Here is a 24,926-nt window from a genome sequence, read left to right on the forward strand (position 1 = left end):
CATGTCGCGTTTGCAGACGTCTTTAAAGCGGAGACATGGACGGCTGGTGGGTCTGATACCAGTGGCGAGCTCGCTGTACAACGTGGCTTTGGGGATCCTGCCATCTTCCATGCGGCTCACATGGCCAAGCCTTCTCAAGCGCCGCTGACTCAGTAGTGTGTATAAGCCGGGGATGTTGGCCGCCTCGAGGGCTTCTGTGTTGGAGATACAGTCCTGCCACCTGATGCCACGTATTCTCCGGAGGCAGCGAAGATGGAATGAATTGAGACGTCGCTCTTGGCTGACCTACGTTGTCCAGGCCTCGCTGCCATAGAGCAAGGTAGAGGATACAGGCTTGATACACTTGGACTTTTGTGTTCTGTGTCAGTGCGCCATTTTCCCACACTCTCTTGGCCAGTCTGGACATAGCAGTGGAAGCCTTTCCCATGCGCTTGTTGATTTCTGCATCTAGAGACAGGTTACTGGTGATAGTTGAGCCTAGGTAGGTGAACTCTTGAGTCACTTCCAGAGCGTGGTCGCCAATATTGATACCTTGTTGGTATTAAGGGTGACAGAACCAAGGTGACTGGATTGAGTTAAGATACTAATCAACCATGATCAGATTGACTGGCAGAACAGGCCAAATGAGCTGAATTTACACCTTAACCCAAACAGCTGCGTCAAGGCCACGTGCTCAGTCGTCACACCCTTCGCCCTTTGAACCTCACCATTTCCCGCTTCATTCACTCTTGCCCCGCAGTGACGTCACGTCCGCTTCGTGACGCACCTACGCATTGAGGTTTTTATTCCTATTATAATACACGTCACTTCTTCAACACATCCCATCCCCCAGGCTCGTCTCCTATCCCCGGTACGGCTGAACTGTCAGCTTGGTGGAGTTTACCCTCCCAACCCAGCACCATCTTCTGACGGAAGCGGGCAGGCTGTCACTGTGGTAACCGCCCCCTTCCCGGTCGACTTCAGCTGCTGCTGGACGCCCGCCCCCGGGTACACCATCAGGTGAGTGTGTCTCTGTAAACAGTCAGGTTCACCTTAAGCAAATGTGTAGCAGGCGTGGTAATCGTTTGATTTTTAAGAAATAAGGTTCAGACATTAGAAGTTTTAAGTTACGCTATTGTCAAATTGTGTGCATCAACCATTACTATTACTTCCCCTTCTGCACGGAATCTCCCTCTTCTGGCTGAAATACATGTTTATCCCCAATGCCAGAACATTTAGAAACGAGATGCTGTTCTGGCATCAGGGAATATAGCTGGCTCCAAAGGATGGAAATGAATAGGTATAACATGTTTCGAACGGCCGAGTGGACAGGAAAGGACCCAGTGCAACCCTAGATGTCAGGGCCATCCTGGGAGGTAAAAGAAATCAATCCCATAGGAGTTAGAAAGGTACTAAATGAGATATAAATGCTATAAAAACAAAGTTAACACTAAGGGAATTGCTACAGATCATCAGGTCAGCATAAGAAAGACATTGATCAATATAGTATGTAAAAATAGGAAAATTATTTCAATGGGAGATTTCAATCAACCCTGTATACACACGTTTGTAGGTCTATACATGACATTGATTTTAATTGGGATATATTTGTATGGATGGGGTGTAATGCTCATTTTCCCTTGTGAATATCTAATCCTTCATGTCCAAAAATCATGAGGAAATGCTTACCTTGACTTAATAATTGTGATCTTAAACAGAGTAATGGACAAAAGTGAATTGAAGAGGAAAAATGACTGTGCAACTTCTGCAAGGTGAAAATAAATGAATACAAGAAAATGCAGAATCATGTTAAGATGATTAGAGGGACATGTAAATAATTTTCATTTTCATGCTTTTGCCACTCTCTATTTTTGTAACCTTCTTGCAGCTTTACAACCCTCTGAGAAATCTGTGTTCCTCCAACTGGCAGCTGAAAGTTTAGGCATTCTGTTAATGAACATCTCTGTCTCTTTCTTTTCCTTCAAGACCTTTCTTAAAACCTACTTCTTTGAACAAGCCACCCTGCCCAATATCTTGTTCTTACACTGTCAAGTGCTGTCAGATGTTTTTGCAAAGCACGTTGAGATGTTTTCCTATGTTAATTCTTTGTATTCATTCATGGGATGTGAGCATCGCTGGCTAGACGAGCATGTAATGGGTGGCGCAGTGGTTAGCACCGCAGCCTCACATCTCCAGCGACCCGGGTTCAATTCTGGATACTGCCTGTGCGGAGTTTGCAAGTTCTCCCTGTGACCGCGTGGGTTTCCGCCGGGTGCTCTGGTTTCCTCCCACAGCCAAGACTTGCAGGTTGATAGGTAAATTGGCCATTGTAAATTGCCCCTAGTGTAGGTAGGTGGTAGGAGAATGGTGGGGATGTGGTAGGGAATATGGGATTAATGTAGGATTAGTTTAAATGGGTGGTTGTTGGTCGGCACAGACTCGGTGGGCCGAAGGGCCTGTTTCAGTGCTGTATCTTTAAATAAAATAAAATAAAATGTATTGCCATTCGTAATTGCTCTCGCGAAGGTAGTGGGTGAGCTGCTGCCTTGAACTGCAGCAGTTCCTTGTGTAGGTACATCTTAGTGAGAGTTCCAGGATTTTGACCCATTGATGGAACGATGATACATTTCCAAGTAAAGGCGCTATATAAATGCAAGTTCTTGTTCATGAAATAGCTGAGGATAAAGCTGAAAGACACCTAGGAGTCTTGGCGGATTTGATACTAAACATGTCCAAACTTTGAATAGCAGTAATGAACCAGACTACCAGAATGTTGAGAGACATACCCAAAACAGTAGAATACAAATCAGACAAAGTAAAGATCAAACTTTTTTAGCGCTCTGGTCATAGCGCATTTTGAATACGACATATAGTTCTGATTGCAAAATCAGTGAGGGACTTTCAAGTGCTGGAGGTAGCGCAGAGAAGAGCGACAAGGCTGATCTGCAGTGTCAGGGGTCTCCATGATGAGGAAAGAGTGAAGAAAATTGGACATTTCAGTCTAGAAAGATGTTTGAGAAGTGAGCTTAAAGTATACAGGATTGTTAAGGGTAGAGAAAAAATAACCAGCAATATTACTTGACCTTGTATTACAAAAGTACAATCAGGGGACATAGATTCAAACTAGTAAAAAAGAAGAGACCTGTCCCTTTGAAGCAACTTGGGAGTTTTATGATGCTAAAGGTGCTTTAATATATGTTATTATTGAGGTGGGCCAAATGATCTTCCTCATCCTCAGATAAACTAAACCATGACTAATATATATATTAGCAGTGTGACTGATGGTTGTTGCAGTGCCTCTAATTTTATTCCTTTAATGAATGAATTGCGAAGGTGGTTTACTTCACAGTGCAGAATTACCTAACGTCTGAGCTTTGATTTGGATTAAAAACTAGGTTTATTATCACCTCTAATCATTAATGTTAATGGAATAAAGTATAGTATATTTTCTGTCTCCTGAGCATGAGGAGCAGAGATCAGAAGGTTCACCAGCAGACAGACAGGCATTGTCATATAAGTTTTCTTTTCAACTGTTTATCACAGCTCCTGGGAAAGTTACAGCAAATAATGAATATGTAGGTGTTACGACCAGCTGAGAAAGGTATCTAGGGGTCTTTTACTGTCTTCACCTGGTCTTATTGTAACAGGGTTTAATTTTGAACAGTGTTTTGAGCTTCCCCTTTGGTGAATCCTTGTTCACCACTTTCCAATTATAAGGCAAAGAAATGAGCACATCAGGTTTTCTTAACTTTAAAGAAGAAAAGTGAAATTTATTAAACCTTAAACTTAAACTCTAATTTGGTTAACGCCTACGGATACACGCCGCGCCCCACCCTAGCATGCAAAGGTGATATGCACATGTAAATAGAGACAGAAAAGAGAAGAAAAATAAAATGGAGAGGTTTGAACCCCTCTCTTGGGGTTCCAAATGTCTTTAGTGGTTTCTGAAGGTGGTGAGAGCAGATAGGAGAGAGGTCTTTTCCAGTCCAGGAGCAAACAGCTTTCTGAGTTCAAATTCCCTGTTGGGAGTTCAAATTCAAAAAACTCCAACAGTCAGTTAGTCATGTGACTAAACTGGTCTAACCATGTCTGTTTGTGTATTCGGCCATCTTAGCAATTAACCTGGAATGCTACCCTTTCCACCTTCAGTGGCTGGTAATCAAAAGTCCATTGTGAATTAAATTGGAGCAGAGAATAGCCCCTTTGTCCTTTGAAGTGCTGTCTGTTGATGTGCTAATGTCTCTCTCCAGCCAAAGTCTCCAATTGTTTTTTAAAACAAGTTCTTTCTTCACCAACAACTGTTTAAAATCAATGTTCATGTGGCGAAAATAATTTTCCTCATTCTTGGCAGGTGGGAGGCTTGCCTGACACCCTGGGGCATGAAATGCGATTTGAAAAAAGACGGCACATTTCATTACAGGATTTGAGAGAAATATAAGATACAGAAAGAAAAAGCATGCATTTCTGTCATTCATTTCCATTCATTTAACAATCTTAATGCCTATTAAAAATGGTCTTTTCTGGGCGCCAGGGTTGCTTTAATTTCCCATTTTTTTTTCTCAGGAGAGTTAATAGTGGGCGGGTCTATCCTGAACTCTGAGTCATACAAAGACTTTTGACTTCAGGGGATGGGTCTTTCCCTTTTCCTCTGACTGTGGGGGAGGATTCTTTGTTAATCTCCCCTTTGTTCTCTGGGACACTCCTACCTGCAGGTATTTCTGCAGACCTAACTGTACTCTTCTGTGACACTTCGACTAGGTGAGGCATCACCCTCATGGTTTTTGTGCCCCCTCGAGGTCTCTCTTTGTCTCTGTAGGTTCCTGTAAATGCTGTTAGCAATTCTGGTAGGGTGCTTCTAAAGTCTGCATTTACTTAGGAGGATATGGAATTTAACTTTTCACACATTTCGGGACCAGACAGTAGGGGTTTTCATCCGGGATTCCTTCCGGACTTCTTTTAACATGCCCTCTTTGTCACTTTTTCCCCTTCTCTTTCTAAACTTTTACCAGCCATGAGTTTTCCTGTCCCCTTTTGTTCTCGGTGGGAGTCCCTTACAGTTCACCACCCTCTGCTGGAGGGTCCTCCTAATACCGGTGCAGGACTTGAGAAGTGCAGGTTTCACTGTAGGTTGGGGTTTTCCCTCAACCTGGCACATTTGGCAACTCTTGTAATACTCCACCACATCTTTGTGGAGTTTTGGCCAGTCAACGTGCTGTCTTATGCAGGCTTTGGTCTTTTGTATACTGGCATGTACAGCTACTGTAGTCTCGTGGGCCCTTCTTAATATTTCTCCCTGCTACCTCTCTGGCACCACTAACTGGTGAACTACTGTCCTCTCCTTGCCCTCAGGTCTGTGAGGAGGACTCCATTTCCTCATCAGTACCTCATTCTTTAAATAATAGCAATCAGGTACTCCCTCTGCTTCACTTTCAGACTGGGCAGCCTGTGCTAACTCTTGCAATACTGGGTCGGCTCGCTGAGCCTCACGTAGGGAAAATCCATTTAATTCATTCCCTGGGTCTTGTAACTTTCCAAAGAGTCTCGGACAGGCAGACCTCATGGTCATTTGCCTGCAGTGTCAATGCAGTCTCCTCTGGGGGAGCTGGTTTGATCATGGCCTGATCCACTACCCTTTCAGGGATTCTGTAGGGGACCATCTCCAGCCACTACCCTGTCTCTCTGAACCCCTGCAGTCTTTCTTTCAGTACTGAGGGGCTACCGCCTTCTCCCCTGCCAGATCATTACCTAGGACCAGGTCAACCCCGTCCCCAGGCAAACTAGGGACAGTCCTTATGGTCACCGGTCCTGAAACTAAGTTGCACTCCAGGTGCACCTGGTGTACATGTACAGGCATACACTGCCCTCCAATAACATTCATCACCCTTTTGATGTTCACTGCACTCTCTGGGGGAAAGGTCAGGCCTTTTCCCAGTAAAAGGGATCTGGTGGCCCTTGTGTCCCTGAGAATTACTATGGCCTTGCTTGCCATACTCGAGGGATATGGGGTTAATTTCCCTTCAAACACAAAACCCTGATAACTTTTAGGAATCCTATTAACTTTTCCTCCACTGACCATAGTAAGCTTCTTGGGTTGCACTCTTACTGCAGTTAAAGCCACAGTTTTGTTTTTGCGGGTGGAAGCTTGTGACCTGTGGTGTACCGCAGGGATCGGTGCTGGGACCCTTGCTGTTTGTAGTGTACATTAATGATTTAGACGTGAATATAGGAGGTATGATCAGTAAGTTCGCAGATGACAGGAAAATTGGTGTCGTAAATAGTGAGGAGGAAAGCCTTAGATTACAAGATGATATAAATGGACTGGAAAGATGGGCGGAGCAGTGGCAAATGGAATTTAATCCTGAGAAGTGTGAGGTGGTGCATTTTGGGAGCACTAACAAGACAAGGGAATATACAATGGATGGTAGAACCCTAGGAAGTACAGGGGGTCAGAGGGACCTTGGTGTACTGGTCCATAGATTACTGAAGGCAACAGCACAGTAGATAAGGTTGTTTGGAAAGCATATGGGATACTTGCCTCATTAGCCGAGGCATAGAATATAAGAGCAAGGAGGATATGATGGAGTTGTATAAAATGCTAGTTAGGCCACAGCTGGAGTACGGTGTACAGTTCTGGGCACCACACTATAGGAAGGATGTGATTGCACTGGAATTAGGCCACAGCTGGAGTACTGTGTACAGTTCTGGGCACCACACTATACGAAGGATGTGATTGCACTGGAGAGGGTGCAGAGGAGATTCACCAGGATGTTGCCTGGCTGGAGCATTTCAGCTATGAAGAGAGACTGGAAAGGCTAGGGTTGTTTTCCTTCGAGCAGAGAAGGCTGAGGGGGGACCTGATTGAGATATACAAAATTATGAGGGATATTGATAGGTTAGATAGGAAGAAACTTTTCCCCTTAGCGGAGGGGTCAATAACCAGGGGGCATAGATTTAAGGTAAGGGACAGGAGGTTTAGAGCGGATTTGAGGAAAAGTTTTTTCACCCAGAGGGTGGTTGGAATCTGGAACACACTGCCTGAAGGGGTGGTAGAGGCAGGAACCCTCAACATTTAAGAAGTATTTAGATGAGCACTTGAAATGCCATAGCATACAAGGCTGCAGGCCAAGTGCTGGAAAATAGAATTAGAATAGTTAGGTACTTGATGGCTGGCACAGACACGATGGGCCGAAGGGCCTGTTTCTGTGCAATATAACTCTATGACTCGATGAGTTTGTTCTGTGTTTTCCATCAGGGTCCTGTCTGCAATGAGTGGATGTGCCCTGATTAACTCTACCGGTTTTCCCTTTAGTTTCTAGCAGGCAGCTTTTAAATGCCCTGCTTTATTATGATGGAAGCACACAGGGCTCCGGGTCTCGTTCTTGCTCACAGCACCTTCTTTTTTGGCTGGAGGAGGGCCCCCTGTATCTCCTGCTTTCCTTTCTCTTCCAGGACTGCCTGGGCGGATGTTACCTTCCCAGCCTTTGTCCTTTTCGGATATGTGGGGGTGATTAGGAAAGGTTCTCCCCTGGGAAACTGACATAAATTAAAGCAAACTCATCGGCCAGAACGGCCGCTTGCTGGGCTCCCTGAATCCGCTGCTCCTCTACATGGGTCTTTATTGAGAATGGGAGAGAGTTTTCAAATTCCTCTAACAGAATTACTTCTATGAGATTCTCATAGCTGAGTTGTATTTTTAAAGCCCTCAGCCACTGGTCAAAAGCCAACTGCTTACTTCCTTCAAACTCCAGATAAGTTTGGTCTGAAGAAGTTCTGATAAGTTCTGAAGAAGGGTCACTGACCTAAAATGTTAACTCTGCTTCTCTCTCCACAGATGCTGCCAGACCTGCTGAGTTTTTCCAGCACTTACTGTTTTTATTCCAGATAAGTTTGATTGGCTTGCTTTTTGAGGGTTCTAAACTTTTGGCGATAGGCTTCGGGTACTAATTCATATGCCTTGAGGATAGCATTTTTGGTCAGTTCATTGATGAACTCTCATCTGGCAACAAGGAATAAACCTCATGGGCTTTTCCAGTTATGCTCCTCCATATTGGCCATGCTATCACTGGGGTTACTCTGTCGCCCCCTAGCTAACTCGAGCCGCATCAGCGCTCTCTCTCTTCAGATTCGTTCTGGAATATTCTTTCTCACTCTCTCCCTGTCTCTCTCTCTCCTGCCTTTCATTCTCTTTACGTTCCTTTTGGAAGGCTCTCTCTTTCTCTTCCCGTTCCTTCTGGAAAGCTCTCTCTTTCTTGCTCTCCTGCCTCTCTTTTTCCTCGAACCCAAGTTTCCTTTGTTCCAATTGTAACTTTGTTAGCAGTACCCTCTCTGGGTCTGCTTCTGATAGGGCTTCTGCTTCACATACAAGGGAAAAATGGTTGGCCAGTAGTCTTAGGAGTTCAGACTTCCTAGCCTTGCCATGTACAGTGATCCCACACTGCTCAGCCATTTTTCTAAACTCCTCCAAAGACAGTGCTTTTAACTTATCCCATGTTACTTCACCCTGGCTTGGAGAGCTACTCGCTTCAGTTGCAGACATCTTAGTATTAAATCACCACATAACCACAAGAAAACCTGTATTAATCTTGCTTTTTTTTTTATTGAGAACAATTTGGCTTCCCACTTCCAATTTCTTTCGTTCATCTGTGGGTAAAATTCCCAATGCCAGCACCCAAATTTCTGTTACGACCAGGTGAGAAAGGTGTCTAGGGGTCTCTTACTGTCTTCGCCTGGCCTTATTGTAACAGGGTTTAATTTTAAATGCACTGTTTTGAGCGCCCCCTTTGGTGAATCCTTGTTCACCACTTTCCAATTATAAGGCAAAGAAACGAACACACCAGGTTTTCTTAAGTTTAAAGAAAAATAGTGAAATTTATCAAACCTTAAACTTAAACTCTAATTCAGTTAACGCCTGCGGATACACGCCGCGCCTCACTCTAGCATGCATACACGATATGCACAAGCAAATAGAGACAGGAAAAAAGAAAAAAAAAGTGCAGAGGTTTGAGGCAATCTCTAAAGAGGGTTTTTTTTTACTGTGCTTCGAGCTTGCTGTAGGGTACTTGGTTGTAGGTAGTCTTGCTTTACGTTGGGGCCCAGTATTATTCTTAAAAGTTGTTCACTGTAGGAGACTTTTCTCTCGGGGTTCCTGTGTCTTCAGTGGTTTCTGAAGGTGTTCAGAGCGAGACAAGAGCAGACAGGAGAGAGGTCTTTTCCAGTCCACGAGCAAACAGCTTTCTGAGTTCAAATTCCCTGTTGGAAGTTCAAATTCAAAAAACTTCAACAGTCATGTGACTAAACTGGTCTGACCATGTCTGTTTGTGTATTCGGCCATCTTAGCAGTTAACTGGAATGCTAGCCTTTCCACCTTCAACATCTTGTAATCAAAAGTCCATTGTGAATTAAATTGGAGCAGGGAACAGCCCCTTTGACCTTTTGAGGTAATGTCTGTTATGCTAATGTATCTCTTCAGCCAAAGTCTCCAATTATTTTTTAAAGCAAGTTCTTTCTTCAACAGCTGTCTAAAATCAATGTTCATGTGGCGAAATTAATTTTCCTCATTCTTGGCAGGTGGGGGGGACTTGCCTGACAGTAGGGTTGAATTGCAAAGTACCAATTTTGCTGCCCATCACATCCTCCAAATACCCTGTAAGTAGACCAACAATTGCATATTCACTGTGAGGATGAACTCACTTCAGGTTCATTTGTGAAGTTAGAGGTGTGACCACTCCTGCTGCCACGCAGTGAAAAAAAAAAGGCTAGTTGAACCCTGGAGGTTAATTTTTGTTCTCAACAGCAGTAGGTGAACATTTGCTCAAGCCACTAGTTACTTAAATCAATTCAAAAATTTCTATTGTCTTCAAATGTTCTGTCTTCAGCATTCAATATTTTTATTGCCTTCTTATTGAATCAGGAGGCCATTAGATCTATTACTCCGATGCTGGTTCTCTGGAAGAGCTGTCTACTTCAGTAATTTCTCTGTAACCTCTTACTGTTTCCTTTTTCAAATATTTATCTATTTTCCTTTTAAAATGTAAAATGGATTCTACTTCTGTCCCTTTTACTGGTAGTACTGTTGTGTTCTAACAACCTTTTGTCTTTTTTAAAAAATGTCTTCTCATCTCTCTCCTCTGCTAATGACCTTAAATATATCTTGCTCTTAAGCTTGTTGAGTTTCTTTGGGGGATAAATTCTCCTGTTCCAATTTATGAAATACTTTAACAATGGTGAGCACTTGCATTAGTGTAAAACATGCTGTAAAATACACACTGGTCTATGCTGATATGTATACTTAAGAGCAGTAACTCTTGCAATATTTGACAGGCACTGATAGGTTCTGCCCTGCCCGCTAGTGGGCCTGTTCAGTGTACCAGTCCATTCATCCTAAATCTGTAACATTGATTTTAAGGTGTGGTCACGGACGTGGGCACGTCTTGTTTCATTTTTATTTTTGTCTTTAAAACTCAGCTTCACAAGTGGCTCACTCAGGTAACAAGTCCATTGTTCACAACGTAAGTTATCTGAAAATAAATAAATACATCACTTCTGCATCTTCCTCTTCATTTTCCCCCTCATACCTAAGGAATTACAAAGATTATCAAAGCAGAAGGAGCAAAGGTAATTCCTTGCAAGAAGTGTTGGCCATGAATCGGTGGAAGGACTCTTGCCTCTGAGTTCGGTCATGGTGTTTCAAGGCCCACTGTAATGATTCATCCACAAAATCTAGGCTGATATTTTAGTACTGTACTAAGGGATTGTTGTGCTATAAAGGTGCCTTCTTTTGGAAGAGACAGTAAACGAGGCTCTATTTCCCCCTTCGGGCTGATGTAAAAGATCCAATGGCATTATTTAAAGAAATGTAGCAAATGTGAATGTTAGTGTCTTGGTCAATGTTTATCCCTTAACCAATAACCTGGAAAATAAGCAGATTATCTGGCCATTTATCTCATTGCTTTTTGTGGGACCCTACAGTGAGTAAATTAGTTGCTGTTTCCCTATATCACAGCGATAAACATTTTGAATTTTTCCTAATTAATTCTAAAGGGGCTGTCTTGAGGAAAGTTGCCTTCTGCTAAGGCAGGGCTATGTTTATACTGGCCAGTCCCTTTCGGCTGCAAAATTTGATCTAAGTTCCCCTGAGGGAAGTTTCTATAAATAAGGAGAATCTGAGATTAATTAGATGTGAGTCATATTCTTTGAGAAAGGAACCTGTTCAGTTGTAATTGTTTAATGAATGATACTTGAGTCAATCAGGTGCAAATATAACAGAAGCAAGACACTTCAAATGTTGAACATCTGAAATAATAATAGAAAATGCTGGAAACACTCAGCTGGTCAGGCAACATCTGGGGAGAGAGAAAGTTAACATTTCAGATCGATGACCTTGAGGCCTGTAGTGCTGCATTGACTGAGATCAGCTAATTCACTGCAGAGCAGATAGAGTGCCTAGGACCTTCCCTCTCTGTACATTTCAGCTACTCACTTGATAAACCTGTTGAGCTATTGAGAAAGCTCTGTGACCCTAGTCAGTCTACTTTCAATTTGGACGACTGGTTCAGCTTGCATTCCTAACTGCACATTTTTGGATTTATCCATAATTATGTGAATAGGAGCCTAATTTTTGTCAGTTTTATTTTTCAGCAGTTCAGTTGTAATGATACAGTAAATAGCAATCCCCTTTCTTTCCTTTCATTCCACAAGGATCTCGAGAGGTTTAATGCATTCTTTTCAGGCAGGTAAGCCTGTTTTATCTGGCCTGCTGACCTGCTGTTAGGCTTTGCTGCTTTTCTGCTTTTTTTGATGGCTACTTGAACAAGAAATAAAAATGAGGTATGGTGGTATGCCTGTCTTGTTGGAGCTTGCAGTGCAGATCTGGAACTGAGAGAATATTTTAGTAGTTACTGATCCAGAACCAATAGGAATTGAAACTTCCAGGCCTAAAATTGCAAAATGGGCCTCTTATTTTTCAGAAAATAGAAGTCAATATTGTAGATTAGTAGAATTAACGTTTCGGGTCAGTGACCCTTCTTCGGAAGAAGGGTCACTGACCTGAAACGTTAACTCTGCTTCCCTTTCCACAGATGCTGCCAGACCTGCTGAGTGATTCCAGCATTTCTTGTTTTTGTTGTAGATTAGTATATGGGAACACCAAGAGAACAAAGTCTCATTCTTCGATTGAAAACAGGCTCTGAGTTCTTAAAGGCTGTGCATTGTTGTATTGTAAGAACATACTTGAAATTTAGAATCAGCCAAGTTCTGTTTCTGTATTCAAGTATTTTTAATGTTGAAATAGGAGCCTTAAAACTATTTAAGCGGCCCAGCACATTGAACATTAATTTATGCTGATATTAGATATGGTTGTAGGAAGTGTATCTGAAATCAAGTATAGTACCTGGGCATAACAAGATTTCTTGTTTGGCACAAGAACATTGAACAATAGTCTGTCCATTCTTGATAATTCAAAGTTCTCTTTTGTACTGAAAAGGAATTTCAATAATTTGAATTAATCAAAGTGATGGTTTAGTATTTGGATTAGATAATTTGGATTACACAAATTTGAATTGCAGGTGTTATGGTCAAGTGAGGAGGGGTCGAAGGTCTTCCTTTTTTTCCCCTCCTTGTTTGACCACAACAGGTTTAATACTTCCTTAAAGTGGATGTACTGGCCAATTCAGTAGGTGTTTGATTACTTACTTGCTATGATCATAACCAGAACGCATCGGACAGGTTATCTTGAGTTAACAAAGAAAGAGGTTAACTTTATTGTACTTAAACCGAACTAATATAATAAACAATGCGCCAACTTTCATTATCTCACACACACACACTAGAAGTTTACACACACACAAAAATGGATTAGAGTGGGGAAAGGTAGATTGGTTGAGTCCGAGTCCATAAAACTCCACAGTCTGTGGAGTTTGGTGATTCGGTTGGCTTCTAGCTGAATTCAGTGGTCCTGAGGCTTTTAGTTTGAAGAGGTAGATGACTGGTTCATTGAGTCTCTTGGAGATAGCGAATCGAATGATTTCCTCCAGTGGGGTTTCAGATTGTAGCCGGAGTATGCAAAGGTGGTCAGTCAACAAGCAGGATTTGAACGCTTTCAAGCTGGAATGGAGAGATAGAGAGAGAGGGGGAGTCCCACTTAATGTCTGCAGATGACAGCGTCCAGATGCTTCTCCTCTGCTGCAGAGAAAACACCAGCTTAAAAACCACTGATGGGGAGGGGCTTGTCACATGACAGTCAATCCGTGTAAAGGCCTGCTACCTGACCCGGACCCGACGACGTGCGTCTGGTTCGGGCCCCTCTTCCAGATCCGGCTTTCGGGGTCGGGTCGGGCCGGGCCGGACACGCAAGGTAAGTTCTCTGCTGGTAAGTATTAAAATTAAAAATCTTACCTGAGCTGGGAATCCAGGTCTAAACTGAGTCTGCGCAGTGAGCGAATGACATCATTATGATGTCATCACACGTGCGCTGCAGCTTCCAGGAGGTTCTGAGTCCGAAGGTAAGTCGAGGGATGGTCAGGTTCGGGCTGGGTCAAGTCTATGGAGGGCTCGGGTTGGGTTGGGCTCGGGGCAAAATCGGAGGGACTCGGGCCAGGTCGGGCTTGGGTCCGCTGTGGTTCGGTCGGGTTCGGGTCGCGTTTTTTTTTTCCTGACCAGACCAGAGCAGGCCTTTAACTCAGTGATTCAAACATAACAGTTAGCAGTATTTCTCTGTTTGCTAAAAAGAACAGGTAGTTCCTTTAAACTTTTTGGGTCTTAGTTCTTGCCAGGAAATGCACAGACATTTCGTCTCCCTCATCAGTCCTTTGCAGTGTAGGATACAGTGTAGCAAACTAGGTGATCATCTTTAAGCTGCCAGGAGTCATCCTGTTTTAAATGTTCTTTCTAAATTTCAAAAAAATCAGATCTCCAGTCAGTGGACCAAAGAAAATTAACATTCAACAAAACACATTGGGGTAACACAGCAAATAGATTGTTGAAACTTTGCCTTGTGTTTCATTGTTGGTTTTAGGTGTCTCAGTTGGTAGCACTCTCACCTCTGAGTCAGAAGGATCCAAGTTCAAGTCCCACTCCAGGACATGAGCACAAAAATCTAAGCTGACACTCCTGTGCAGTACTGAGGACTGCTGCACTGCTGGAGGTGCAGACTTTCGGAGGAGACATTAAACCAAGGCCTTGTCTGCCCTCTCGGGTGGATGTAAAAGATCCTATGGCACTATTTTCAAGAAGAGCAGCAGAGATATCTCTACTGTCCTGGCTAATATTCATCCCTCAATGAACGTCACATAAACAGATTATCTGGTCATTATCACATTAACTTTTGTGGCAGCTTGCTGTGCACAAATTGGCTGCTAGTTTCCTACATTACAGCAGTTATAAAAAAAAATACATCATTGGCAGTAAAGAGCTTTGAGATGTCATAAAAGGCACTGTATAAATTGAAGTCTTTTCTCTTAGTTCATTTAATATTTGTACTGATCTTTTTTTGTTTAGTTTAGAGATACAGCACTGAAACAGGCCCTTCGGCCCACCGAGTCTGTGCCGACCATCAACCACCCATTTTATACTAATCCTACACTAATTCCACATTACTACCACATCCCCACCTGTCCCTATATTTCCCTACTTTATAAAGGCAATTTATTTGAAGGCCAATTAACCTATCAACCAGCAAGTCTTTGGCATGTGGGAGGGAACCGGAGCACCCGGAGGAAACCCGCGCAGACACAGGGAGAACTTGCAAACTCCACACAGGCAGTCCCCAGAATTGAACCCGGGTCGCTGGAGCTGTGAGGCTGCGGTGCTAACCACTGCGCCGCCCTGTTAGATTTTCATACGGCTAAGAAATTTGAAATTTTCAGTTCTAAGATTTCTTGTGAAAAGCAAAGAAACAGTTTGAAATGCTCATTTATAGAGATCGCTGTCTTACTTTTAACTGTATGTCTAGTTGAGTACTGGGTTCAGTGAAGAATCTCAGCTAGTGTTTAAGCTTTTATTTAATGCAGTGACTAGCATGTAGTGTAAATTAGTTGATTATTGGTGACCACTTTTTATTATTAAAATGTATGTACGGAAGTATGAAGAGAATATCTATATATACATATATAATAAAGAAGTGTGGTTATCAGATATGAACTGGACAAGTGATTGGGTATCCTCACATGGTAATTCTACCAGAGATTGACTGAATGTATTGTATGGGGGAGGGGAGCACTTTGGCTGAAATTCTACACAGCTTCTCATACTCAAGGTATTTGGAATCGTTATGATTATGTTTGTCAAGACATTCCTTATTTGTGCATCATCAGTCGAAGAACCAAGACAGCATGGAGTGGGCTTCACCATCAGAAACCCTTTGCTCAGCATGATAGAGCCACCCGCAAATGACTCGGAACGCATACTGTCCATCTGACTGTTCACCGCCTCTTGTCCAGTACACCTACTCAACATCTATGCTCCAACACTCTGCTCCCCACCTGAAGCTAAAGACCAGTTCTATGAGGAACTCCATAATATCATTAGTAGCATCCCCAATACCGAACACCTGTTCCTGCTGGGGGACTTTAATGCCAGGGTTGGGGCCGACCATGACTCATGGTCCTCCTGCCTTGGGCACTATGGCATTGGAAGGATGAATGAGAATGGACAGAGACTGCTTGAGTTGTGTACCTATCATAACCTCTGCATCACCAACTCATTCTTTCATACTAAACCCTGTCACCAGGTTTCTTGGAGGCACCCAAGATCACGTCGTTGGCACCAGCTGGACCTCATCGTCACAAGGCGAGCCTCTTTAAACAGCGTTCAAATCATACACAGCTTCCACAGTGCGGACTGCGACACCGACCACTCCCTGGTGTGCAGCAAGGTTAGACTCAAACCAAAGAAGCTGTATCACTCCAAGCAGAAGGGCCGCCATGCATCAACACTAGCAGAATTTCTCATCCACAGTTGTTACATAAATTCCCAAATTCACTTGAAAAAGCCCTTCAAAACACTTCTACAGGGGATGCAGAGACCAAGTGGGCCCACATCAGAGACGCCATCTATGACTCAGCAATGACCACCTATGGCAAACGTGTGAAGCAGAATGCAGACTGGTTGAAGAGCTGGAACCTGTCATAGCCGCTAAGCGCATTGCACTGCTGAACTACAAGAAAGCCCCCAGTGAGTTAACATCTGTAGCACTCAAAGCAGCCAGAAGCACTGCACAAAGAACAGCCAGGCGCTGCACAAATGACTACTGGCAACACCTATGCAGTCATATTCAGCTGGCCTCTGACACCGGAAACATCAGAGGAATGTATGATGGCATTAAGAGAGCTTTTGGGCCAACCATCAAGAAGATTGCCCCCCCCTCAAATCTAAATCAGGGGACACGATCACTGACCAACACAAGTAAATGGACCGCTGGGTGGAGCACTACCTAGAACTGTACTCCAGGGAAAATGTTGTCACTGAGACCGCCCTCAATGCAGCCCAGTCTCTGCCAGTCATGGATGAGCTGGACGTACAGCCATCAAAATCGGAACTCAGTGATGCCATTGATTCTCTAGCCAGCGGAAAAGCCCCTGGGAAGGACGGCATTACCCCTGAAATCAAGAGTGCCAAGCCTGCTATACTTTCAGTACTGTATGAACTGCTTTGCCTGTGCTGGGACGAGGGAGCAGTACCACAGGACATGCGCAATGCCAATATCATCACCCTCTATAAGAACAAGGGTGACCGCGGTGACTGCAACAACTACCGTGGAATCTCCCTGCTCAGCATAATGGGGAAAGTCTTCGCTCGTGTCGCTTTAAACAGGCTCCAGAAGCTGGCTGAGCGTGTCTACCCTGTAGCTTTCGAACAGAGAGATCCACCATTGACATGCCGTTCTCCCTTTGCCAGCTACAGGAGAAATGCCGTGAACAACAGATGCCCCTCTATGTTGCTTTCATTGATCTCACCAAAGCCTTTGACCTCATCAGCAGACGTGGTCTCTTCAGACTACTAGAAAAAATTGGGTGTCCACCAAAGCTACTAAGTATCATCACCTCATTCCATGACAATATGAAAGGCACAATTCAGCATAGCGGTGCCTCATCAGACCCCTTCCCTATCCTGAGTGGCATGAAACAGGGCTGTGTTCTCGCACCTACACTGTTTGGGATCTTCTTCTCCCTGCTGCTCTCACATGTGTTCAAGTCTTCAGAAGAAGGAATTTTCCTCCACACAAGATCAGGTGGCAGGTTGTTCAACCTTGCCCGTCTAAGAACGAAGTCCAAAGTACGGAAAGTCCTCATCAGGGAACTCCTCTTTGCTGACAATGCTGCATTAACATCGTACACTGAAGAGTGTCTGCAGAGTCTCATCGACAGGTTTGCGGCTGCCTGCAACAAATTTGGCCTAACCATCAGCCTCAAGAAAACGAACATCATGGGACAGGACGTCAGAAATGCTCCATCCATCAATATCAGCGACCACGCTCTGGAAGTGGTTCAAGAGTTCACCTACCTAGGCTCAACTATCACCAGTAACCTGTCTCTCTGCAGAAATCAACAAGCGCATGGGAAAGGCTTCCACTGCTGTGTCCAGACTGGCCAAGAGATGTGGGAAAATGGCGCACTGACACAACACAAAGGTCCGAGTGTATCAAGCCTGTGTCCTCAGTACCTTGCTCTACAGCAGCGAGGCCTGGACAACGTATGTCAGCCAAGAGCGACGTCTCAATTCTTTCCATCTCCGCTGCCTCCGGAGAATCCTTGGCATCAGGTGGCAGGACCGTATCTGCAACACAAGTCCTCGAGGCGGGCAACATCTCCTGCATATACACCCTCCTGAGCCAGCGGCGCTGGAGATGGCTTGGCCATGTGAGCCGCATGGAAGATGGCAGGATCCCCAAGGGCACATTGTACAGCGAGCTCGCCACTGGTATCAGACCCACCGGCCGTCCACGTCTCCGCTTTAAAGATGTCTGCAAACGCGACATGACGTCCTGTGACGTTGATCACAAGTCAAGGGAGTCAGTTGCCAGTGATCGCCAGAGCTGGTGGGCAGTCATAAAGTGTGGCAAGTCGAAGAGACTTAGCAGTTAGCAGGAAAAAAGACAGGGAGAGCCAACTGTGTAACAGCCCCGACAACTAATTTTATCTGCAGCACCTGTGGAAAGAGTCTGTCACTCTAGAATTGGCCTTTATTGCCACTTCAGGTGCTGCTTCACAATCCACTGACCACCTCCAGGCGTATACCCATTGACTCTCGAGACAAGAAGGCCAAAGAAGTCTGTCATGCCTGTAGGTAGCATCGCAATAAAGTTTCCCTGTTATAAAGCTACCTACCAGACTGTCAAGACTGCAGCTGTCCCATTCTACCACTAAATGGCACTCTCAATCTCCTTTACTTAGAGCATCACTGCACTGAGGGTAATTTGCTTTTTCTTGACTTTCTGTAGGCACTGCCAACGAAACTACTAGTAGTGAGATTGTATTCATGTGTGGTTGTCCCAACGCAGAAAGCTACTTTGTCTCACTCTAAAGATTCCATTTGAATCTTTCCATATAATATATATCTTATAAATCTCATAAACCCCATATCCTGTACATCAAGCCCGCTATTTCCCCCTCTGGTCTGTCAAACCCCAGCTTCATCCCGTTTGCTGCTGAAACCCTCATCCATGGCTTTATTACCTCCAGATTCGTCTATTCCAATGCTGTCCTGGCTGACTTCCAACCTTCTACCCTCTAAACTTGTGCTCATCCAAAACTCTGCTGCCATATCCTAACTTGCACCAAATCCCATTCACCCATTGCTCCTGTGCTCGTTGATTTAGCTACACCTCAATTTAAAGTTCTCATTTTAATGTTCACATTCATCCATGGCCTCGTCCCACCTTGTCTCTGTACACTCCTCCAACTCGACATCCTTCCAAAAACTCTGTGTTCCTCCAGTTCTGGGTGCCTTTGCATCCCTGATTTCCTTTTCCCCACCATTGGTGCTGGATCTTCAGTTGTTTAGGCCCAGCACTGAAATTCCTTCTCTAAAACTCACCACCTCTCCAACTCTCTCCTTTAGGATGCTCCTTCAAACCTACCTCTGACCAAGCTTTTGGTCACCTGTCCTATCCTTATGTCTGATTTTGTCTGCGAACACTCCTGTAAAGGGTCTTGAGATGTTTTACTATGTTAAAGATACTACATTAATGCAGATTGCTATGTGGTTCTGTAGTTCGTGGTTTTTTGGACTAGTACTAGAATACAATTGGCTCTCTTAATTCCAATTCAGTATTTCTCTGGCCTGGTTCTAGATTTTCTGCAGGAGATAATCTCACTCTAATGCATACTGACTGCTGTTCTTTATTAACATCTAGCTGTAGATTTAATGTTACACAAAAGAGTTCTGAAGGAACATGTTGGACAGATTGTCTAATTTTTTAAATAGAAATTATTATAATTCATTGTATAAAAGTGAACTACCATTGGTGCCATGCTTTTTATTTAACAGGAAGTTTAGACACAAGTTTGAGCCTGGCAGTGGCAGTAAATTTCTGTGCCATTTGCAGCAGGTGGCAGATAGATATTGGAGGTAAAGTGACGATTTCCCTATTTCTACGCCACCACCCTGCCCAAGGCATGAGTGCTTCTTGTGCAGAACCTTGCCTACTGAGAGCATGAGTTCTATATCCACAATTTTCTGACCATTAAATTTAATGAATGAAAAATCATATGGCCACGATAGCACTTTTTTGACACAATGTACATAGCATCAATGCTGGAGCATACATTCAAATAGTGAGCCCTAGGGTGCCTCATTGCACTGAATGAAAGTTGAGACATTTCCACACCACCTTGTCCCTGCAACAATATCTTTCTAGCAAAACCTTTTTGACTTTGTGGTCTTTCATGCAATAAACATGCATTGGATTGAGTTAGGAATTTATGCCTTTTTGGCCACAAACTGATGTGAAACAGGGTAATTCAGAAATTAGCTACTGAACTTCATTCCGATTTTTTAAAATTTGCAGATTACCTCAAGTTTATGGCTGGTGACAATTGAGATCTTTCTCTTCTAACCTGGGCATTAACATATTTTGGACTCGTTGAAAGTTATGGATGATTATTGCCACCAGTTCTTGACCGCTTTAATATACTTTGCACCCCTCTCGTTTCAGTGCTGAGAGATGTTGAGGTGGTTGCTGGGAGGAAGAGACGTGCAAGAGCCAGTGGAGGTGGTGTATAAACCTTTTATTTTTATGGTAGATCATTTTGTTGTATACTTGGCTTTGTGCATTTACCAAATAGAGAACATATTACATATTGTATCAAATTTCCAGAAATATTTACAGCAAATCTGCATTCTAGTTTTACCTTTGAATTGTTAAATGTATTGTGGATTCTGGCGGGCAGCCATAAAGGCAGGGCTAAAGTGTGGCGAGTCGAAGAGACTTAGCAGTTGGCAGGAAAAAAGACAGAAATGCAAGGAGAGAGCCAACTGTGTAACAGCCCCAACAAACAAATTTTTCTGCAGCACCTGTGGAAGAGCCTGTCACTCTAGAATTGGCCTTTATAGCCACTCCAGGCGCTGCTCCACACACCACTGACCACCTCCAGGTGCTTACCCATTGTCTCTCGAGATAAGGAGGCCAAAGATTGTGGATGGAACCAATTAAAAAAACTGGTTTGACTACTTTCCTCGTTGAAATTTTCTTTTCTTCATCGAGGTACTTTAAATTTACATTTTCTGCACTTCTATGGGGAATATGACTGTTCTTGTTCTTCCAAGTGACTCAGCATGACAATGTCATTATTACACGATCCCATTACTTGATCTTGTTATCTTTTTCATCTTTCTCAGAAGTGAATAATGTTTGCACTTTGAAGTTTCAAAGTTCAGTTCAGTTGCTACGCAATGCTCAGCAGTTATGGAATGATATTGCAAGCATCCTTTGCCTCTTTTTGTAAGTTTTGGTACTAATCATTTTGCCTCTGTTTTTAGAAGTCACTGGTTCTATGCTTAGGAGATGAACAACCACAGAATCCCTATACAGAACTACAGGTACTGAAAGGCCACAGTGATATTGTTCGCTTCATGGCATGGATTGATGATCTCAGGTTAGATTTTGTTTTAAGAAAAAGTTTAATTGGAATTGTAACGAAGTTTTCAGACTTTGATTTAATGGAATCTTTCCAATTGGTTTTGAGGAAGCCCAGCATTTCTAATCTAAATATGGATAAACTGCATGTAGTAGAGGAAGGAGGGTGGAAAGCATTGCATTTACAACTATTGAGATCCTTGTTTAACGGAAACATGATATCTAGAAATGTTATTTTCAGATTTTAGAACCCAGAATATGCTTAATATTATCTAAACATAGTTATGGCCAATGCTGGGGGAAGTCGGGTGGTGGAGGAAGAGAAAATTTATTGGTTTTACTTATGATTTTATAGCAAGTGACAAAAGTTGTGAAGGTGTGAAAAATTACAAATATTACTTAGTTAATTAGACTAGTAAAATGATATATTAGACTATTAAGGTTCATCCCGTCAGCCAATCTTCTTGTTTGAGGAATGCCAGTGCTAGACGATAGTATACTTTCCATTTGCAACCACAGAAAGCATTGGAGTCCGTTATAGTATGGTAGACAGAATGTAATACCATATTTTTATTTTGGTCTAACTCGGTCAAGCTGGCTGTCTGATTTAAAAAAAAAATCATTCCCAATTGTTGCCTATCTGAAGTTTCTAGTTCTTGCACTGGAATATTGCTGTTTATGATGTCAAACTGGCACCAGTTTTATACTATGGATTTCTGAATTGAAACTGCTGTGGACTTGTGAGGAGTAGACTACAACATAGAAATAGATTTTTTTTTTGTAGCCATGCTAATGGGGGGGTTGGTGGGAATAAGAGGAGGGTAATTGTATAGGTCCTTTATGGAAAGGTGAACTAGCTAGACCAAAATGGCCTTTCTCATCTGTATGGATCATAGTGATTTTTGTAATCGTGTGCCTCTTCGTCCTTAAATTGGTGATTGTTATCAAAGTAAATATGTGTAAACCGATAGTATCAATTAAGTTATGCAATAAATATGTGTAAAATCAACACACAATATAGCTACCATTTCCTATAGAGAGAATCTTTTGGTGAAGACTGTTACGGACTGGGGGGTGGGGGGAGATGGTGCAGATGACTTCCACTTTTCATCTCTCAACTGACTGTTGACCGTGTTTTTTATAAAAATATTGTTTTAGTTCCTGAATGTTTTGTGGTCAAATAAACCGACAAATGACAGCTTTTCTCATAGGATTAAAAGAAAGATAAATTATTTATTAAACAATACCCTTAAAAAATTCACAACCTCACCCACTCACACACATGTGCACACACACACGAGATAGAGATAATTAGAAAATAGCATGCATTTAAGTCTGATTGTTGTAAAAAGAATTCACTTTGAAACCACCTTGGTTATCCAGGAGAAATTTTTTAACAGTGCTTCAGGTCTGGTGGTCCCTTTCTTGTTTCACTGAGGTATTGTAGACTCCTACGGTTAAGATACAGTCAAAGTCGGTGGTGAGAGTCCTGCAGTCTCTGCCTTTCTGGTTTAACAATGTTGGAACCATAGGAAAATTACGGCACAGAAGGAGGCCATTCAGCCCATCACGTCTGCGCTGACTGAAAAATCTAGCCGCCCAATCTAATCCCACCTTCCAACATCTGGGCCGTAACCTTGCAGGTTACAGCACTTCAGGTGCATGTCCAGGTACCTTTTAAATGAGTTGAGGATTTCTGCCTCCACCACTATTCCTGGCAGTGAATTCCAGACATCCCCACCACCCTCTCGGTGAAAAGTTTTTCCTCATGTCCCCTCTAATCCTTCTGCCAATCACCTTAAATCTGTGCCCCCTGGTAATTGACCTCTCTGCTATGGGAAACAGGTCCTTCCTGTCTGCTCTATCTAGGCCGCTCATAATTTTGTACACCTCAATTAAGTCATCCCTAGGTTGTCTCTGTTCTAAGGAAAACAACCCTAGCCTATCCAATCTTTCCTCATAGCTGCAACTTTCAAGCCCTGGCAACATTCTTGTAAATCTCCGCTGTACTCTGTCTGGAGCAATTATGTCCTTCCTGTAATTTTTATTTTATTTAGAGAGAGATACAGCACTGAAACAGGCCCTTCGGCCCACCGAGTCTGTGCCAACCAACAACTACCCATTTATACTAATCCTACATTAATCCCATATTCCCTACCACATCCCCACCTTTCTCTTACCACCTGCCTACACTAGGGGCAATTTACAATGGCCAATTTACCTATCAACCTGAAAGTCTTTGGCTGTGGGAGGAAACCGGAGCACCTGACGGAAACCCACGCGGTCACAGGGAGAACTTTGAAACTCCGCACAGGCAGTATCCAGAACTGAGCCCGGGTCGCTGGAGCTGTGAGGCTATGGTGCTTATCACAGCGCCACTGTGCCGTAATGTGGTGACCAGAACTGTATACAGTACTCCAGCTGTGGCCTAACCAGCATTTTATACAGTTCCAGCATTACATCCCTGCTTTTGTATTCTACACCTGAGTCAATAAAGGAAAGCATTCCATATGTCTTCTTCACCACTTATTTACCTGTCCTGCCACCTTCAGGGACCTGTGGACATGCTTTCCAAGGTCTCTTAATTCTTCTACCCTTCTCAATATCCTCCCGTTTATTGTGTATTTCCTCACTTTGTTTGTCCTCCCCAAATGCATTATGTCACACTTCTCTGGCTTGAATTCCATTTGCAGCTTTTCTGCCCACTGACTCACTGCTACTTCATCCACTTGCCCAGCTTCATTACTGAAGACTAAATCTAGAATTGCGCCCCTATCGTTGGGCTTGTTGCATGCTGGCTGAAGTTCTTTTGAATGCCCTCTGTACCCTTCACACTATTTGTATCCCAGTTGATATTAGGGTAGTTGAAATCCCCAACTATTATTGCCCTATAGTTTTTGCACTCAGATATTTGCTTACATGTTTGTTCTTCTATCTCCCTCTCACTATTTGGGGGTCTATAATACACTCCTAGTAATGTGGCTGCCCCTTTTTTATTTCTGATCTCCACCCATATGGCCTCATTTGATGATTCATTTAGCATATCCTACCTCCTCACAGCTGTTATTGGTTCCTTAACTAATAATGCTACATCCCCTCCTTTTTTATCCCCCTCTCTATCCCATCTGAAAACTATATCCAGGGATGTTGAGCTGCCATTCTCTTCCCTCTTTAAGCCAAGTTTCCATTATAGCAATGATATCGTGTTGCCATGTATATAAAAGCAAAATACTGCAGATGCTGGAAATCCGAAATAAAAACAAGAAATGCTGGAACCACTCAGCAGGTCTGGCAGCATCTGTGAAAAGAGAAGCAGAGTTAACGTTTCGGGTCAGTGACCCGAAACGTTAACTCTGCTTCTCTTTTCACAGATGCTGCCAGACCTGCTGAGTGGTTCCAGCATTTCTTGTTTTTATTTCGTGTTGCCATGTGTCTATCTGTGCCCTCAGCTCATCGGCTTTATTTACTACTTGCATGTAAATAAATACCTTTTAACACTGCCAAATTCCTGTGCTGCACACTTTTTAACCTTAGCTTCTTCTGTTTGTCAGAGTCACTTGCTAATTTTTTGCCTCCCGTCCCCTGCCCTGAAATTGTCCTGAAACTGCCCTCAAGTTCCCATCCCCCTGCCAAACTAGTTTAAACCAACCCCAACAGCACTAGCAAACCTTCCTGCAAGGATGTTTGTCCCAGTCCTGTTCAAGTATAGACTGTCTGGCTTGTATAGGTCCCACCTTCCCCAGAACCGGTCCCAATGCCCCAGAAATCTGAAGCCCTCCCTTCTACGCCATCTCTCGATTCGCACATTCATCTGGTGTATTCTCCTATTTCTATACTCACTAGCACGTGGCCTTGGGAGTAATCCAGAGATTACTAC

At 43.3% G+C, this 24,926-nt stretch overlaps 1 protein-coding gene across 5 annotated transcripts in view; it reads left to right on the plus strand.

Moving 5' to 3' along the window:
- The first annotated feature begins 800 nt into the window (after positions 1–800).
- Positions 801–24,926, plus strand: part of wdr41 (WD repeat domain 41) — a 95,413-nt gene continuing 71,287 nt past the window's right edge. Inside the window, exons 1-3 of one of the 5 annotated variants that reach the window (XM_068029479.1) lie at positions 801–999; positions 20,129–20,185; positions 20,953–21,068. In XM_068029479.1, the coding sequence (XP_067885580.1) occupies positions 20,138–20,185; positions 20,953–21,068 (164 nt within the window). In that variant the 5' untranslated portion in view covers positions 801–999; positions 20,129–20,137. Of the gene's footprint in view, positions 1,000–1,729; positions 1,752–8,885; positions 9,625–18,015; positions 18,384–20,128; positions 20,186–20,952; positions 21,069–24,926 lie in introns of those variants that run through there. The other 4 variants (XM_068029483.1, XM_068029480.1, XM_068029482.1 and 1 more) reach the window with 4 other exon arrangements.

This window comes from Heterodontus francisci, chromosome 4, assembly GCF_036365525.1.
Source record: "Heterodontus francisci isolate sHetFra1 chromosome 4, sHetFra1.hap1, whole genome shotgun sequence".
NCBI lineage: Eukaryota > Metazoa > Chordata > Chondrichthyes > Heterodontiformes > Heterodontidae > Heterodontus > Heterodontus francisci.